The sequence below is a fragment of the Bos indicus x Bos taurus genome, chromosome 10 (assembly GCF_003369695.1).
Source record: "Bos indicus x Bos taurus breed Angus x Brahman F1 hybrid chromosome 10, Bos_hybrid_MaternalHap_v2.0, whole genome shotgun sequence".
Taxonomy (NCBI): Eukaryota; Metazoa; Chordata; class Mammalia; order Artiodactyla; family Bovidae; genus Bos; species Bos indicus x Bos taurus.
The window spans coordinates 69328626-69347612 of NC_040085.1; the positions used below are offsets into that span (position 1 = coordinate 69328626).

The window sequence follows — 18987 nt, forward strand, 5'->3', positions numbered from 1 at the left end:
TTAGAGCAACTCTGGAGAATCTGAACTTCTGCCTAAGTATCTCGACTGAACCAGCTCAGTGTAGATACTGAATTGCCCTGGGGTGGCTGGGATGGTGCCCACACTGGACTTCTGAAGATTGATGCCAACTAGAATAATCCACCCCCTTCCCTACAGGTGGCTGAAATAGTTCAGAGAATGTAGACTGAAGAGCTAAAGGGCCCTGGTTCAATCCCGGGTTTCAGCCACTATTTCTCATCCTTTTGTAACATGAACTATGAGACACTAATGCCAAACTAAATGTCCGGTCTTCAAATACTCCATATATTGGGCTTCCCTGCTGGCTCAGACAGTAAAGAATCTGCCTGCAATTCAGGAGACCTGGGTTTGATCCCTGGGTCGGGACAATCCTCTAGAGAAGGGAAGGGCTAACCACTCCAGTATTCTTGCCTGGAAAAAAATCCCATGGACACAGAAGTCTGGTGGGCTATCATCCATGGGGTTGTAAAGAGTCAGACATGACTGAGCAACTAATAGTTCCACTTTCACCCCTTTCCCAAGTCTTCTTTCTACCCTTTCCATCTTATCTCTCACTCCCACCTCCAATTTTTGTCCCCAGCAAATATGACTTCCTTTTTCCTTCTTTGATATTATTTCTTTGTGTTTAATGGCAAAGCCTCCCCAGCTCCACTGTTTTACCAGGTCCTTAATGCCTAACTTCACATTCTCTAGGACACAGTACTACAGTATTCACACCCCTTCACACATACAGCCCTGACCCCATGTCCACGTGGCTGCCCCTGGCACAACCGCCTTGCTTCCAACAAATTAGTGATGATTCAAGAGGACCATCGTCTAATCTGTATCCCCTTTTTACCCTTCAGCCTTTCACCTTCTTGTCTAGCAGAGTCTGCAGTTCCATCTTCCTATGGTGTTTATGACCATGTGGTTGTTTAAACTGCTGATTGTGGGTTCCAGCAGAAAGACATGGTGTTATTATCCTAAGAGTTTGGCAAACAACCCCTTAACTTATAAAACAAATACCTGCATTATAAATGCATCAGGATGCAAAAGTTAAATTATAAATGTTTATTATCCTTCCCTTTCCCCTAGTCCTCACTCCCTGCCCCCTTCTCCTGAGGAGGGAAAGTGCCTTTGGGTACTGATTTCCTCTCCTCCAAAGCCCAAAGGAGAGCACCAATCAAGCCTTGGCTTTCCTGCGTTGGCCAAAGGAGCCATCTATTTAGGAAGGTGTGCTGGTGATGAATGAAGGGGAGGGGCAAAACTTCACGGCTGTGGTAGACTAGGAAAAATACTGACAAAACAATAATTTTTAAGAGGCAGTGCTGTGGTTTATGGGCTTCTCAGATGGCTCAGTGGTAAAGGATCAGCCTGCCAATACAGGAAACACAAGTTGGATCCCTGGGTGGCAAAGATCCCCTGGAGGAGGAAATGGCAACCTACTCCAGTATCCTTGCCTGGAAAACTCCACGGACAGAGGAGCCTGGCGTGCTACAGTCCATGGGGTTGCAAAAGAGTTGGACATGACTGAGTATGCACGCATGCTGTGGTTGACGGTTTGAATCCCCCTTTGGTCCCTTTATCTTTTACTTAAGGTCAGAATGGTTTATGAGGACTTTGGGGGGTTAGTGTCATGTGTCCTTGAACGTGAAACCACACTGACACCATACCACATGGTTCTCCACTTTTGCTACATTTTTTAAATACTTGAAAATGTACAGAAACTCTACTAAATTAATGGTCTCTCATCTAAAACCTGACAAAAGAGTATCAGCAAAACCATGAACAAGAATTCAAAGCCTCATATTGTTAATCCTCTGACCCAGTTGAACTCAGATACCAAGCATTTCATGAAACCTTCCTCCAGCTTTGGGTGACAATGAATGCATACCACAGGCTGTGAGAGTAGCTGTCATTCAGAGCATTCCTTTACTGGCTATGAGCCTCTCCTTAATAGGACTGGCTAGCAATGAACTTCACATTGATGATAAGCATCCCCAAAATTATACTTTTCTTTTAGGATGGTTTGAAGAAAAACAACTGGGGAAAAAATAGGTGAATAAGGATATAGAAATGGTAGATGTTACCTTACAGAAATTCTGAGAAAATAATAAAGTTATACAAGACAGTCTCTTAGATATTCATTGCAGAAAAGATCCAAGGACTGTTTTATCTCAAATTGTCACACATCCTCCTTTGATCATAAATTAACCAGCAACTATTAATATTTCTTGACAGTTCTTAAGAACTAGAAAATAAAGTTGCTACCTGAAAAGAACCCTATATTAGACTAAAGTAAATGAAATAAATAAAGGGAGAAAACTACAAATACATAACAAAGACCCTGAATAACAAAGAGGCAGATGAGTAAATATAATGCAGAACAACAACCATGCACAAAAGCAGACAACAGAAAAATCACTTAATTTTCTCCAAATTATCTTGTAACACTTAGGAAAAGAAATTATTGAGAGCAGAAATGCACACTGTAAATATTTACATGGCTAATTTATTTCACTCTGCCTAGACATTGTTCTATATTTAAAACCAATTTACTGCTGTTGTCTTTACCGTTCATATACTCCTTTTGGTTTACAACTAATACATTTAGCAGATTCCACCATCCTCAAATGCACAATATTTTCTTGGTACCTTGGAAATGCAAATACAGGTAGAGCATTAGTGGTTCCTCATAATTCTCTGAAAAAGATGAGTTGCTCTGCAATACACAGTTCATAAACCTTCACTGCGGTAGACCGATTCATCACGTGGTCCTCCTTGTAAAAACATAAACTTGGTCCTACAGCCTAAAATAAATCTGGGTAAGCCTGAAACAGAATTACAGAGGGAACCAAGAAGAAGTGGTAGAACTTACATGATGGGAGACAACTTAGTTAACATTGAATCCAATCTACATATAACAGCAATAACAATGACAAAGTAACTACAACTGTTGAGCACCCAAATACCTTTTTTTCTGAGTTACATGTTCATGGTAACCAAGTATGGAAAAATAAAAAGTGTTTTCCATAAGTATTTTTGCGTGTTCAATATAGAATTTTATCTCTTACTCCCTAGACTTTGCTGTTGCTGCTAAGTCGCTTCAGTCGTGTCCAACCCTGTGTGACCCCATAGACGGCAGCCCACCAGGCTCCCCCATCCCTGGGATTTTCCAGGCAAGAGTACTGGAGTGGGGTGCCATTGCCCTCTCCACCCTAGACTTTATATCCTAGTTATTTTACCTGTTCTTTAAAGTTTCCATTGTATGGTTGCTCATTAACTGTTGAGGGCCAACCCCCAATTATTGAAAGTGTATGTTGTGTCCAACTTTTACTATTATAAACCTTTTGTTGATAGTCTTATACATATATATTCTTGTGCACTTGAATGATTATTCCTGGGGGTACACTGCAGAAATAGGAGTCAAAGGTAGACCCCTGGTTAGACTTTTTTTAGATCCATGTTGCCAGAAAACATGAACATGAACCAGAAAACAGAAAACATGAACCAATTTGCATTTCACACCCCAGTGGCATGTAGGTGCCACATCCTCACCAGTCCTGGTGTCATTCTCCTCATCTTTGCCAATTTGACAAGCCAAAAGTTGCACCTGGTTTGATTTTTTTTTTTTACTCCAATATTCATTGGCCCTTTATTTATTTGTAAATTTTCCATATTCTTTATATATTTTCTTTTGGATTATTATTCTTATTAATCAGAGAGCACCCTTATGCACCAAAGATAATAAACTTCTTGACCCTCGTACACTGTGACCATTTTTCACAATACCTGTGAACATATGTGACTTTTTAAATTAATATTTAATTTAGTTGCTTTACAATGTTGTGTTCGTTTCTACTGTGCAACAATGAATCAGCCACACATACACACAGATCCCCTCCCTTTTGGACTTCCTTCCCACCAGGCCCCCACAGAGCATTAAGTAGAGTTCCCGGTGCTATATCATACGTGACTTTTTTTAGGTCAACATATCAATCATTTTCTTTATGGTTTTCTTCATTTGTTTTTATATTTTCAGAGTCCTTTTTTTATTTCCAAATAGTAACCAATTTTCTAAATGCCATATATTGACTACTTCATCTTTCCCCATTGCCACTTATCACATACGAAATCCTCACACACCATGTAGCATAGGTTCAGTGGCTGAGATTCTTGTTCTGGTTCATTGATTCTTATGCTGATACTATTCTGCTTTAATAACTTCATATTACATGTTAACATATTAGCACAATTAACCTGTCATTCTTTTTAAGTTATTAGGTATTCTCCCCAACTAAATTTTGAATATAACTGCTATAATTACCCTGCCATGTGCCCAATTCAAAAATTCTATTGGAATTACTATAAACATATTAAACTGAGGAGATCTAACATCTTTACAATACAGTGCTTTCCACCCGAGACCATGAGCTGTTCCCCCATTTTTATTCTTTTACGTATCTCAGCAAAGTGTTTTTTATGCTTTTTTTCATAAAGGTCTTCCCATTATGAGACATTTTATAGTTTTTGTTGTTATTGTGAGAAGGATATTTTCCATCATATTTTCTAAGTAGTTATAGCTGGCACCTGATAGAATTTTTATGAACCTAATAATTCTTTGAACACTCCTCACAGGAACACATTATTCTATTTTATCCTCACCTAGGTGTTTGAATTTCCTTAGTGACTACTTCTAGACAAGGAGGGGAGAGGACTGCTACAAACATACCACCTTGCGCCTGTATTGTGTGTCAGATAGGATCAAAAAAGAGAATATCCATGTAGCATTTTATAAACTGTAACTTGTTTCCTTTCCATACATCTGATATTCACAAAACTGTCTAAAGTGGACTGGATGCTCTAGGGTAACACTTATTATTATTCTCATCTTAAAGATGAGAAAACTGAGGTTCAGACTTTAGTCACTCAGAGAGTTTGATAAAAATGCAGACTTCTGGGCCCCATCCCAGCCCTACTTCCTGGAACCTTAGGTATGGGGTGTGAAACCAGAGAATGTGTGTTTTTAAACCAGCTTCCCTTGGTGGCTGCCATGAAACATTGATTTCAACCAAGTCAAGATGAAGGCTGAAAGGTTCTGCCTCTAAGTTAGGTATTTATTCTACCATACCTCGATGTCAGCTTAATTATTATAAATTTCTAGTGATGTAGTCTAGAGAGGGCAATGGAACCCCACTCCTGTACTGTTGCCTGGAAAATCCCATGGACGAGGAGCCTGGTAGGCTGCAGTCCATGGGGTCGCTAAGAGTTGGACATGACTGAGCGACTTCACTTTGACTTTTCACTTTCATGCATTGGAAAAGGAAATGGCAACCCACTCCAGTATTCTCACCTAGAGAATCCCAGGGACAGGGGAGACTGGTGGGCTGCCGTCTATGGGGTCGCACAGGGTCGGACATGACTGAAGCAACTTAGCAGTAGCAGCAGCAGCAGTGATGTATGAATGTGACTGAAAGAGCTGGCTTTCTTTTTTTAAGTATCTCTTTGAACAGGGGTCCTGCACAAAGCACAGCCTGATTTGCAGACCACACATCTCCATATGCAGGCTTCATTTATCATTCAGTCACTTCTCACCAAAGCCTTACTCAAAAGACAGCGCCCCTGTACTCTGTTGCTGATGCCAGGGAGACTGGCTACAGTGGTTTACATGGCCACAGTGTTATGTTGGCAGTGGTCCTGCCCCACAGGTGGAGTCCAGCAGCCCTATAGATGGTGAAAGTTGCCTGGAAAAGTGACAGAGGGCCCCCAGCACTGATCCCACCCAGCGGAACCACATTTCCATGGCATCCCCTCCTAACAGGTAGGCCAACTCTAGGACAGACCACCACTGCTGTTGACCCCATCCTGCCACTTCATGTCTAGGAAAGCTTATGATGACGCTTGGGGAAAGGCCAAGGACTCATCTAGAGAAAATAAATGCCTCAGAGATAATGCCCATTTTGGTTGGAGTTTAACTCACGGTTACTCAACCAATATTTACGGCATCACATGCCAGGCCCATGCTAGATGTTGGTGCATGAGGATAAATAGCACAGAGCACTTTAAGGCCAATGGGCAAGTAAACATGGAAAGATGCTTAAGGTACTTGGGGGGAGGAGGGGCATCAAGGAGGAGTTATGGAAGTGAGTTTTCCAGCTTATGGAAGCTTTCCAGGTTGATGGGTGTGGAGAAAGCATTCCAAAATTTCTTTTCCAGATCTCCAGGGGGAACAACTTAAGCAAAGGCATTGTGAGTATAACCGATTGCAGAATGTTTGGGTTGCAGGAGGATAAAAAATAAAAGATCTGGAAAGGTAAACCACAAGCCAGATTACAAGGAGGTTGCACACTCAAGAAAAGTATTTGAATTTTATCTGAAATGACTGGGAGCCATAGTTGCATTTACTCTGGTGGCAGTGAGGAAAAGGAGAACAGGAGATGGAGCCTGAAGAAATGAATGTAGATTAGGAGCCTTTTGCAACTGACAAGGTTGCGGGTAAGGGGCTGCGTGGAGATAGCTACATGGATGGTAAAGAAGAGTTGAGTCTCGAGATACTTAGCAGGGAGAACCGGCAGGATGGAGACACCAAATGAATACTGAGGAAGGGCGAGGCCAAGTACTAAGACTCTAAAATCCCAGGATGTGGATGTCATGGAATCATAGCTCTGTCTTTGGTTTGGCCTCATCCCCAGTCAGTTCCAAGAGCCCTGGAACTGCACAAGCTCCTCCCCTTCCTCTTGCCTTTCATCTGCCTCCTCATCCATCATCAAATAAGGACTGAGAAGGGCAGACCTTTCCTGAACACCCAGCCCACACCCAGCTTCATTCCAGCAAGTTCTGTTTCCCAAAGTATTGTTAAGAAGCCATCTGCTTAGTGACGCCACTTTATATCTGTAGTAGCTTTCTTGTACACCGTGTTTATGCTCACGATCTCCTTTTCTCCTCAAACTTCCAGCAAGAAAATTGAGACTTATGGAAGTGGAAACTTGCTCAGGGTCCCAGTTTGTTCACAGTGAGTTCAGGCCTCCAACCTGTTCTTCTCCCTTAAACTCTGGGGTGATTACCATCCCAAATGACTACAAACCAAATCCCCTGTCACATAGGTGTGTCTAAGGGAAAAAGGAAACATGACTAGTGATGGAAGATGCACAGCAGATGTATTTTACCCTTTACAAATGGAACTTTCATTACTGTAGGACAAATATAAGGACCTAACCAAAGAAAATCCTCAGCTCAGAATCCTACTGGATTCTCAGGGAACCTGTTTGGTTTTCTCCTCAGTCTTCTTCAGAAACAGGAACTCACGCCAACACAGCAAATAAGAGACTTGCCTGAACAACTTTCATTTCTCACATATACACATACACACACATGCATGCGCACTCACACACAGGCTGCTCCTCAGGAAACAAGAGGCATTCTCTGCTGGCAGGCAGATGAGAAGGTTTTCAAGCCACCTTAAGAGGAACACATAAGTTGGAAGGATAAAACCCCACCAGGGAGAAATTCACCACCATTCATATTCATAAAAACATAGCGTCTGTTTCTAGTTTCATTCTATTTTCTAACTTATTTTAATTTGAGGGGAATTTCATCCCAGATGCCTCTGAGTTTCTTCCTTAAAGAATGAACATGTTCATTTGTGAGGCGGACACCACGTAACACATACAGACAAGCAACTCCTCAGAGCAGACCCTGGGGTTAGGTGAGTCACAGTCCCAGATGGGATCTTCTAGAAAGGAGGAAGCACAAGAGGCAACAGTCAGGTCAGAGAGGGAAAACCTCAGTGAAAATATCCTGTCAGCAAGCATGACAAGGGTCAGAATTGAGATTTTTCATTTAAACTCTGTTTTTTGCAGCCGCCAGAGGTAGAGAAATTATAGTGATGATTACCCCTGACTTTGGAACAGCTTATAAAGATTTCTACACCCCGTTAGCTTCCCAGGTGACACTAGAGGTAAAGAACCTGCCTGCCAGTGTAGGTAGACGTAAGAGATGCAGGTTCGATCCCTGAGTCGGGAAGATCCCCTGGAGGGGAGCACAGCAACCCACTCCAGTATTCTTGCCTGGAGAATTCCATGGACAGAGGAGCCTGGCAGGCTGCAGACAATAGAGTCAGACATGACCTAAGTGACTTAGCACACACAGACCCTTTTAGGGTAAAAGCAATGTGTTTATTTTCCAGGTGAGGGAGAAACCTACTGACCTGCCTGACATCTCACCAAGTGAGTGGAAGGCTAAGTATGGACTTGAATTCAGACATAAAGAAAAATTATCAGAAACTTGGACATAAAGCCAAGAGCCTGCACCTCTCCTCTCAACATCATGCTGGGGCACTGTTCAACACCCTTCCCTCAAGGCTTGGCAATCTAGGGGAATTCACCTTTGTCTGATGCTGCTACTAACTAAAAGTTTAGATTTTCTAAAGTTGCATGTTACCTTGTAAATCTTGTTGGGTCAAGATGCAAATAATTCATTTAGTAAGAGAACAGAACACAAAGGTTATCTTTCCATAGGATAACAACCAGTTTTCCATTGAACCTAGCCATTTTATTATTACATTTTGCTTTTTAGTACCTATAAATGCCCAGTTCTTCAAAATGCTCTTCAAGCAAGATTTCTTATCTAATTCTCTCATAAAGAGTTAATAAATCTTTGATATAGTATCAGTCTATATTTGCATGAGGGCATATTTCAAGCTTTCTTAAAATTCTGTTTACTGCTATGTTTATAAATTGAGGGTTTCTTCCTCCAAAATAGTGAAAATGAAAGGGAAAATGTTAGTCACTTCAGTCGTGTTCAACACTTTGTGACCCTGTGAACTGTAGCCCCCCAGGCTCCTCTGTCCATAGGATTCTCCAGGTAGGAATAATGGGGTGGGTTGCCATGCCCTCCTCCAGGGGATCTTCCTGACCCAGAGATCAAACCTGGATCTCCTGAATTGCAAGTGGATTATTTACCATCTGAACTACCAAGGAAGTCCTAGGACCTCTATGGAATTATGTCCACACACCTAGTCAGGTCTGCCTTATCTTACCCACCAAATAGAGTACATTCGAACTGATTGATGCAGACAGCTGGCCTTGTGATAGGAATGGAAGGGCACTGGGAGATTTTCTCATGACTGATCTGGCATTTCCATTGTGCCAGTTCTCAGATTCATCATATATTCATCACATTGACCCCGAAAGATTTCTCTGGCAGATGAGATGACTAGTCCACCACCCAACAGGGCAGGGGCTATGAACCAGGTTCCTAGCACTGCTGATGAGCTGGACTGATGGTCAGAGCTGGCTTGCAGGGAATGACCAACCCTTCCTCATCTAGGTTTGCAAATGACATGCGGTTTCATGAGGAGACAGAAATGGCTGAGGGGCAGGGGTGGGCTTACATCCTGCCAGGACATTTACTCTCTGGGGGAAACCAACTAACCCTCAGGAGAGCAAACGTGACTTCAACTTCATCAGCACCTCACTCACTCCAACTCAGAAATTTAACCATCCAAGCTGCACCAAGAGCAAACACAAGGAATCAAAGAACTTAATGGATTTGGAGAGGAAGGCCTTCATTTTACATACTTAACAGGTCACTGACAGTTTTTCACACTTCATTGAGACAATCATCTGAGCCATTAGCAGGTCACATGACCCACTCTCTTTAAAACCTCTCTAAGCTCTAAAAAAAAAAAAAAAAAAGGCAATTCTAAAAGCTCTGAGAATAGAAGGTGGTCTGGGATTTTAGCCTGACCACTGTCTGCCAGGCAGGTTTACCGGCTACAGGCAATTCCCAGCAGTTAGTGTCTTGCCAGGGAGCTTGAGGCTGCAAAGCTGCAGCTCTGCTGGTTTTGAAGGGCCTCCTTCTGCCTGTGTTGCCCCTGAGGCTTCACTTCCATTCTGTGGACTCAGCATCTACTACAAATGTCAGAAACTGTGCTCTGTACTGTGTAGGGCATGGGTTATGGAGACTGTCTCCTCAAGGGTCTTCCTGTCCGATCAGAAACACAAGACATTGATCTAAATAGCAACCATTTAGGGTAGAAAGTGACTGGCAGTTCATACATATTATAAAGTTGTTGTGCCATGTCATGTACATTGCGTATATATGTGCATTGAGTACACATACACAGGGAGGGGAAAGTCAGACTGGCCCTGGACTTAGAAGAGATTCAATAAGCATTTTTGAAGGAATGTTAGTCATTCAGTCATGTCTGACTCTTTGTAACCCATGAACTATAACTCACCAGTGTCCTCTGTCCATGGGATTTCCCAGGCAAGAATACTGGAGTGGGTTGTCACTCCCTTCTCCATTGTTCAAGGAGAGAAAGCAACAGTTGTTCAGCACGTACTATGGGCCAGGCTATGTGCCAGGCATCTTCTCCTTTAACTTCCTCCTCACAAGTATTCTCTTCGATGGGTGATGCTCTCTCTTAACAAATAGGGAAAGAGGGGCTCAGAGATGTTAGGTCACTTTCCCAGAGTCACGTAGATGGTGAATAGAAAGATAGGATTCAAAAGCAGAACCATCTGACTTACAAGATCCTGCTGTCTCAACCTCTCTGCATTTCCTCTGATCATTTTAGAGCACACCTTCCTTCTGTGCTGATCTAATTCATTTCCAAGTTGAGGAGCATCACAGAGCCAGGTTGACAAGCGATAAGGCATCCATTGCTAATCCAAGATAAGGACTCACAAAGCCATCTGCATATCCCACAATGTCTGAGTACTGCTTGGCTCTGTCTCTGGCTGTCTGTCCCGTGATGTCTGCCATCATCAACCCTGTGATCCCCTCATCTCCCTTCTGATAAAATGGAAGAATCAAAGGGCAGAGAAGAGAGATAAACGTGGTTTCCAGAGATGGGGGCACAAGCACCGCCCTGTCCCCTCAGGATTCCTCCAGCAGAGCTGACCCAACAGAGCAGCCAGCCACTGCATAGCAAGCTCAGAACCAACCTGGCTTCCATCCCAAAAACCTCATCTTCCCTCCTCTTGCCATTTTGCCTAAACCCAAGAAAACTATTTTAATTCCTTCTCTTTCACTGCCTTTGGGGAAGAGAAGAAGTCAGGACTTTCACAGCTTAACAATGCCTTCAGCATAAAGCCTGTATTAGTGACTTAGGAGGGCCTGAGCCCACATGCTCACCTCCTCAGCCCCATCTCCTCCAGTGCATGCTGGGTAGCTCCTGAAGCACTCCCAGGGCACCATGGGTAACTCTCGACAATCTTGAGACCCAGCTCAGACCAGAAAGCTTTCTTGAACCACACTTCAGCTGTGTGTGTGTGCACATGTGGTAATGCTCATTCTGCCTGCTCCCACACTCATCTCTACTGCCCCCGCAGAGTGTCCACCACACTGCCTTGGACCCTCCTCTCCACGCTCTGTGACAGCAGACGATGTATCTCCCAGGAGCATAAACACTCCCAACTCTTGAGCACAGTCCTGGAGCCCAATAAACCCTAGAGGAAGGGAAGGACAGAGGAAAGGAAAGACTGGGCTCAGACTCTCAGCCCAAAGGCTTCCTTCCCAGGCTGGCCCTTGCCTCGGGCCTGGTACAGTTCCCTGCGGTCAGAGCTGCCAAGGGAGAAGAGGGTGAGGTCTGAGGAAAAGCAGGCTGGAAGGAACGTTTGTTCCCTGAGAAAACTCAAGCATGATCCTCAGGGCTCCAGTGAGGAAGGTCAGAGCCATCACTTTGGAACATCTGCAGTGCCCAGGGGGGCCAGGAGGATGAGGCAACTTCCAGTGCTCACTCCACAGATGGCCCTGGGTCTGTAGGTCGGGGGGCTATCCCAGGGGGTCTCCGAGCAGCTGCCCTAACCTGTGTGTACTGGGCTCACTAGAGGCAGGAAATTCCATGTTGTAATGGCTGGCTTTCTTCCTTTCATTCCTGATCCATGACTAGGTGGCGGATGAGCCATTAAAGAAATCATTTAGCCAGATTTTAGGAACATCTGACTAGGCTCCAAGTCTGCAGGAAGAGGAAAATATAACAGGACAAAGAGCTGGGGGCTGCGCCATCTCGCCTTCATTTCCATCGCTAGCCTGGCTTTTGAAGGGAAAATGTTTAAACGCCTGTCTTCTGTGTTGTCACTAGCACTGGATGGAGCTGAGTTCACCACTTAAAAACACACATTTAAAAGCTCATCTGAGTGGCTGCCACCATGTTATCAAGCTGAACACATGTTGATCTGAGAAGATTAGAAAAATTGTTCCCAGTGTCTGGGGAGGCAGTGCTTTTAAACAAGTGCTTTTCAAAGAATAAGCCATTAAGAAGCACTTTGCACACATGTAGCCCCTGAACCTGAAAACAAATAAAACTCACATCAGTACCCAATCAGTAACTCTGAGCAGTAGACTAGAGAATCTGGCTGGCTTATTTTAGAGATGCAATTATAAAAGGTTGCTATTCCATTTATTTTTCATTTCCTGAACACTTAATGACGGGGGAATCAAAAATCATTTTTATGTTGGACCTGCACATTTTTTATTAAAATATAGTTGATTTACAGTATTGTGTTAGTTTTAGGTGTACCATATAGCAATTCATTTATTTTTTTCTGATTATATTCCACTATAGATTATTACAGTATATTGAATATAAATCCTGCATTTGTAGCATTTGTACATTCTTCCTAATCAACTAGGGAAAAAATCACATTCTCCTTCATATTTTACTTTCCTTTTCCAAAAAGGAATTAAGTTTTTGTGGAAATTTAAATTTGTTCCTTCCATTTACCAAGAAAATGGTATTACTCTTGTTTTCAATCTGTTCTATCTCAGTTTAGTTTCAAGTTGAGACTTTATTTCATTTCCAGCCATGTAAAGAGTGGCTGGTATTCCTCTATTACCTCTTACTTTTGGACATAATTGCTTGGTGAGGCAATAAGCCTACTGGGTAAATCAAACTCTCTACTTTTCACTCTATACATATGCTTCAGTTATGTTAGAAGAAACCCATATACAACACTTCCTTCTGCAACTAAGTTTCAAACTGTCACGAATCAGTTGAGCGAAAGCAGAGAGATATTGAACGAAAACACTTTTTGCAATTAATGTTAAGCCCTTCTCATTTCACTATTAGCTTTGGTTTCCTGCTGATCCTGCTGTGATTAGTCATGTCCGACTCTGCGATTCCCATGGATGGTAGCCCACCAGGCTCCTCTTTCCATGGAATTTTTCAGGCAAGAACACTGAAGTGGGTTGCCATTTCCTATTGCAGGGGCTCTTCCCAACCCCTGGATCGAAACTGTGACTCTTATATCTCCTGCACTGGCAGGTGGATTCTTTACCACTGCGCCACCTGGGAAGCCCCAGCTTTGCTATAAATTATGAAATAGGCAGGTGGGTTAACATCCTTTGTTTTCAGGGCTTCTTAGCATTTTGACAACAAATAAAAGCCGAGATTTTTGGTTACATGAGTCTATATCCTGAAAGGTGGCTCAAACCAAACGAAAGAAGAAAATAACCTGAGAACGAGTCCAGCATCCTTTTCCTTTAGGGGCTTGATATTATAGGGCCTAATCAGGATTAATGAACAGCCTGCAAAGTGCCCTAGTGGCACCAACAGTATTTGCCTCGGTTGAGAAATTTGGACTTGACTCAGCCCATCTGCTCTCACTGCAGCCCAAGGTTGGCTTTCATTTGCTGATCATGCTGTCAACTTGGTTTAGAATATACATGGGTGAGGCATATGCTTGGCCTTGCTGCCCAGGGAGATGCTGGCATAGAGAAATGTGAAGGATCCTGATTGAAGCTCACATTTACAGACTCTCCTTTTCTCTTCTCCCCTAGTTACTGTGACAGTGGGAGGCAAGCAACACTTGCTCGGACTGTATGACACCGCAGGACAGGTACGTTTTTCTTATCTTGATTCATGAAGGGTTTGGGAGGGCAGAGAATGATCCATTTGACTAAGTTTATGGGGACTGATGGTGTAGACATTACCTCCTCTGATGACCTGGGGCGAATTTATCATATACCCAAATGACAACCAAAATATTTTTAATATCTTAAAAATATCTGTAATAACAGGAAACTAAATCATTATGAGATTCAAGGTATTAATAAGCAAATACCCATTCATTTATTGATTGATGACTATCCCTAATCAAAATCACATATTTCGTGAAGAGTTCCAATTTCTTCTAACCCATGCCAATTCCAGATTGAGGGTTACTGAGTCAATTTCATAAATTTTAGTTTCATCCACTATCTTTTTTCCATGTTGTATTCTTTACCCACTCTTTATTTAAAAAGCCTAATGAGCTGTGGAAAGGTACAAAAAGAGATAGGGAATGGGGGTCAGGGAATAGAAAAAAGATGGATTTAGTATCAGAAGGAGAAAAAATCAGGATCCTGGATGGTTTCCCAAAGTGAGGGTCAACCCCTGAACAACTGGAGTTGAATCTAAATTCTCTATTCTTGAAATATGCTCATTCTGTCAGAAATATTTCTTCAAGTCAGAGATCTTGGCCAACCAATATGTAAAGCAATAGAACCCTCAATTCTTAAACCAGTTAACACATTCTCTGCTAGGGTGAAAATGTCACCTTATCTTTTTTTCCCTTGTATCTCACATGTCATTACAAAAAGTTTCTAGTTATAAGTTCATGGGCCAGAGGGGCAGTGGTTAAGTAATTGATGGCTATGACCCAATTTCTTTGACAGAGCTTTTGTTACCATACATCCTGTTTCATTTATTTAAGTCAAAAACAGTGGGTTGTTCAGTCTGTCCAAATTCATACATCTTAAGTCCTTTGGAGTAAACATTTGACCCTGCTTATTCCCACTGTGAGTCTCCTGGTAATTGTTATATGTAGTTATGCATTTATCTAGATTTTTTTCACAATTATCCAGAGATACGTCTTTTTGCTCAACTTGGAAACAAAAACAAAAAAAAAGTCATAATAAATAAAATTCTCCTTGGGATTTCTGTATGCATTGGCAAGAACCACTGTATAAATGTCTTGCTGTTGTTGTTCAGTCGCCCAGTCATGTCTGACTCTTTGTGACCCCATGGACTGCAGCACGCCAGGCCTCTCTGTCCCTCACCATCTCCCAAAGTTTGCCCAAGTTCATGTCCATTGCATCAGTGATGCCATCTAGCCATCTCATCCTCTGATGCCCTCTTCTCCTTCTGCCCTCAATCTTTCCCAGCATCAGGGACTTTTCCAATGAGTTGGCTGTTCACATCAGATGATGGTGGCTCAGACAATATAAATGTCTATGGAACATCAAAAGCAGGTGTTCCACAGACAGGCAGAACCAGGCAGTGGAGAACTTGAAAAATCTAGCAGCAGACTCAAAGCTTCTAAAAGCATCTAGTTTCCCCTCACTGGCAGATGGGTGCTTTAGCCACCCTCAGGAACCAGAAAGTGGAAGAGACCTCTCACATCAATACCAAGACACACAACTAGGAAAGGATGCCCACAGACACGCAGATTGGAATAGTGAGTGGCTCCTCTGTGCTAAGGTACCAGACTTCAGTGCAGCTCCTGCTTGACTCCCCTCCACCAGAAAGCATTCCAGCAATGGAAGGAGGCTGCTCTTTGGGCTGGAGTTGCCTATTCTCATTCAATCACACAGTCACTGGGGTACCCCCATTCATCAGGACTCACAGCCTGAAAAAGAAAGTGTACACCCTTCTCATACATAATCATATCTTATGAATATAATCCAGTTTGAAGAGTTCAACACAGCAAGGATTATTGCCTGACTCTGAAACCTGTTTCCCTTGCCTTCTAAAAAAGCTCCCTATGCCCCCTGCCCTGTGCCCAGCCAGTTCTCCCTAATTCTATAGCAATCCACTACAATTGTCAGCTTCTGTGCATTAACTGTCCTCAGAACAGCCTCTCCCTGGCTTCTATTTAATTTCAAATCCAACAAAACTGCATAAAAGCAGTTTAGGTATTCTTTCCCACTGCTCCATCTTTTTAGAAAAATTTTAAAATAATACTAATATCGGAGTAGAGACTCTAAAGCAGTGGAAAAGACATGTTTAGACTCCAAACTGACCCAAAATTCTGACACAGGAGAAAGTGATAATTGCTGATAGAATATAACAACAAATGGGTTACAGATAATTCTTCAACTTAACTTTCACTTTAATGCTTTCCACCAGCTGCTTTGAAAGCCTAGAGGTAGACAAGGTGGGGGAACATAAAATGTGGGGAAAAGAAATCAGAACATATCTTAAAGTCGGTTATAGAACTGAAATTCCAAGATTAGGACCTTTGAAAATGATTTAAATAGTGCCGTAAAGAACCAGAGTAATTAAGCAAAACAATTGCAGGCTAGACCTAAGGGAGACCTTTGAGCAGTAAAGGGCTGTGAAGTGTCGGAATGCATTCCACTGAAGGATTCACTTAATTCATTACGTGGAACAGTGGTTCTCCAACTTGAGCAGAGAAATGAGAATCACATATAGGGCTGGTTAAAACCCAGTCCCTGGGCGCCCCCTCTCAGAGCTGCTGACTCTACGGTTCTGGGATGGTGCCCACACACTTAAATTTCTTTTTTTTTTTTTTTTTTTTACTGATACTTTAAAAATTGAGGTGAAATTCACATAACATACAATTAACCATGTTAAAAGTATACAATTCAGTGGCATTTAGTAAAAAGAAAAGATTGTGAATAAATTTCTGACAGATAACTTTGAGAACCACTGTTCTAGAACCTTGGGACTCAGAGTCTGGACAGCCAACCAGCAGCATCACCAGGGACCTTATTAGAAAGGCAGAATCTCAGGCCCCATCCCCCACCTACTGAATCTGAAAATGCATTTTAAGAAGATCTCCTGGTGATTCATACACACATTAAAACTGGAGTCTTTGTTGGTTGAAACATTGTTCCTAATGTTAGGAGGATGCAGTGGAAAATAACCATTACCCAAGTTGATTCCCATGGCTTCACAACTCTGCCAGTAAGGCTTTGTGACAAATTTAATTTAGAAGCATTGTCCCAAAATTTCCATTCCCAGCTTCAGGGAAGATAACCTCCTCAGTTATATTCTCACAAATGTTGCTGAGGTCACATGACTAAGGAAGATCTAGAACTAATTCAAAATTACTCATTTGATCAGAGTTACTAACAAGAAAGAAAGGTAATCTCAGAACCAATTGATTGTTCCCTGAGCTGCAAAAAAAGAAACAAGCCTCCGAACCTGGCTATAGGGTTCCATCTGGCTGTGAATAATTAGATTTTCATACACGAACAAACTTAGGAACAGGGCCCCCTCATCTTTGTCTTGAGTTAACCAGGGCTAACAGTTAAAAACAACCTCAAGAAGCACACGTGTTCAGAAAGATAAAGTGCAAGAAAATATTACCTCTACCCTCAAAGTCAGCCCTGGACAAAACCATCTGACCTGGTTCCCTCCACTTTGCCACACCTCGTCACCTCGGGCACCACCGCAGTCCCACTAGACTTGCCTGAGACACCTTCCGGCACTGCACAGCCAGCCCAGCATCTGCTCAAGACAGTTTGTAACAAACTGCATGCATACACTGCCAGCATGAGGCAGCTACTGGCAAACATTAGCTCTCTTCCCAAACCCCTGAAACAAATGGATACTTGAGCTGTGAGTGGAGCTCTTTGTAGACAAAGAGTCTTCAGAACTCTGGTTCATCTGTTCCACAGAATTCCAAACATTCAGTTAGGAAATGAAGTGAGGGGCTTTTTCACAGGGTCACTCTACATGTTACGCCCCAGCTCACACCAGGGAGGCTGATAAGGCCCAGGTATATAAGCCGAATCTATTTAGGTCCTGCCTACCCACCAGGGCTTCCCTGGTAGCCCAGAGGTTAAAGCGTCTGCCTCCAATGAGGGAGACCTGGGTTCCATCCCTGGGTCGGGAAAGTCCCCTGGAGAAGGAAATCGTAACCCACTACAGTATTCTTGCCTGGAGAATCCCATGGACAGAGAAGCCTGGTAGGCTACAGTCTACAGGGTCGCAAAGAGTCGGACACGACTGAGCAACTTCACTTTCACTTTCACCCAGCCTGCACAACACATGTCCCAGTAGCGTGTGGCTGAGAGGCTTTCTGAGAGGGATTTCTAGAGCCCAGGTCTTTCGCTTGACTACAGAGTCTGGAGCTGACTTTTTCACAACATGCTTACAGGCCAATTTTAAAGCATGTTCATGAGAGACTTGGGCTTCCCCAGTGGCTCAGTGGTAAAGAATCCACCTGCAATGCAGGAGATGAGGGTTCAACCCCTGGATCAGGGAGATCCCCTGGAGAAGGGAATGGCAACCCTCTCCAGTATTCTTGCCTGGGAAATCCCATGGATGGATGAGCCTGGCAGGCTACAGTCCAGAGGGTCGCAAAAAAGTCCAACACAATTTGGTGACTAAACAACTGCATGAGAGACTAGGGGAGAGAGGAAGCAGGGTGGGGGATGCTGCCGCAAGCCTGGGCATTTGCTAGCTGAGAAAGGCCGAAATGGGAGAGGGGTCTCTCCCAGGTCACGGCCCAGAACCAGGCAACCCCCGCCCCACCCCAACCCGGCCCCCTAGAGTGGGACCAGTCCTGGTACTAAGTCACCTCATCTCTGCCTCTCATGGGCCCTGGCCTGCAGGAACAACGTGAGTAAAACCCTGCTGCAATTGCAGCCTCTTAGGGCAAACTCCAGGACAGACGTATCTCAAAGACAGCATTTGCAAAAGTGGCAGTTAGCTGTGCTGCAGGGAGAAATGAGACTCTCCTGGTGTCAGGAGCCTGGCTTCTCAGCAGGATAAACCCCTGAGTTCTCAGCACATGAGTACCACTGGATTAGGGCTGTCCTCTTGTGGGCAAGTACAGATTGGTGTCTGTCACGGAGAAACCACAGCAGCTCAGCTGTCCCCAGTGACCATTACTATATGAGAGTAGGAAAGCCATCAGTCATACCACTCACTCAGTCAGGGCACATCTTCAATGCCCTAAATCCTGAAACCCTTCTCCTACCCTCTCCCTGAATCCCCATACCGCCCATACCTCCACAGGGGCTGGAAAGGGA

The 18987-nt window shown here is 43.3% G+C and overlaps 1 protein-coding gene across 1 annotated transcript in view; it reads left to right on the plus strand.

Annotated features, from left to right (window-relative positions):
• RHOJ (ras homolog family member J) overlaps positions 1-18987 on the plus strand; it is a 93949-nt gene that overhangs the window by 54892 nt on the left and 20070 nt on the right. Inside the window, exon 2 of the mRNA XM_027554271.1 lies at positions 13783-13841. Coding sequence (XP_027410072.1) covers positions 13783-13841 — 59 coding nt within the window. The remainder of the gene's footprint in view (positions 1-13782; positions 13842-18987) is intronic.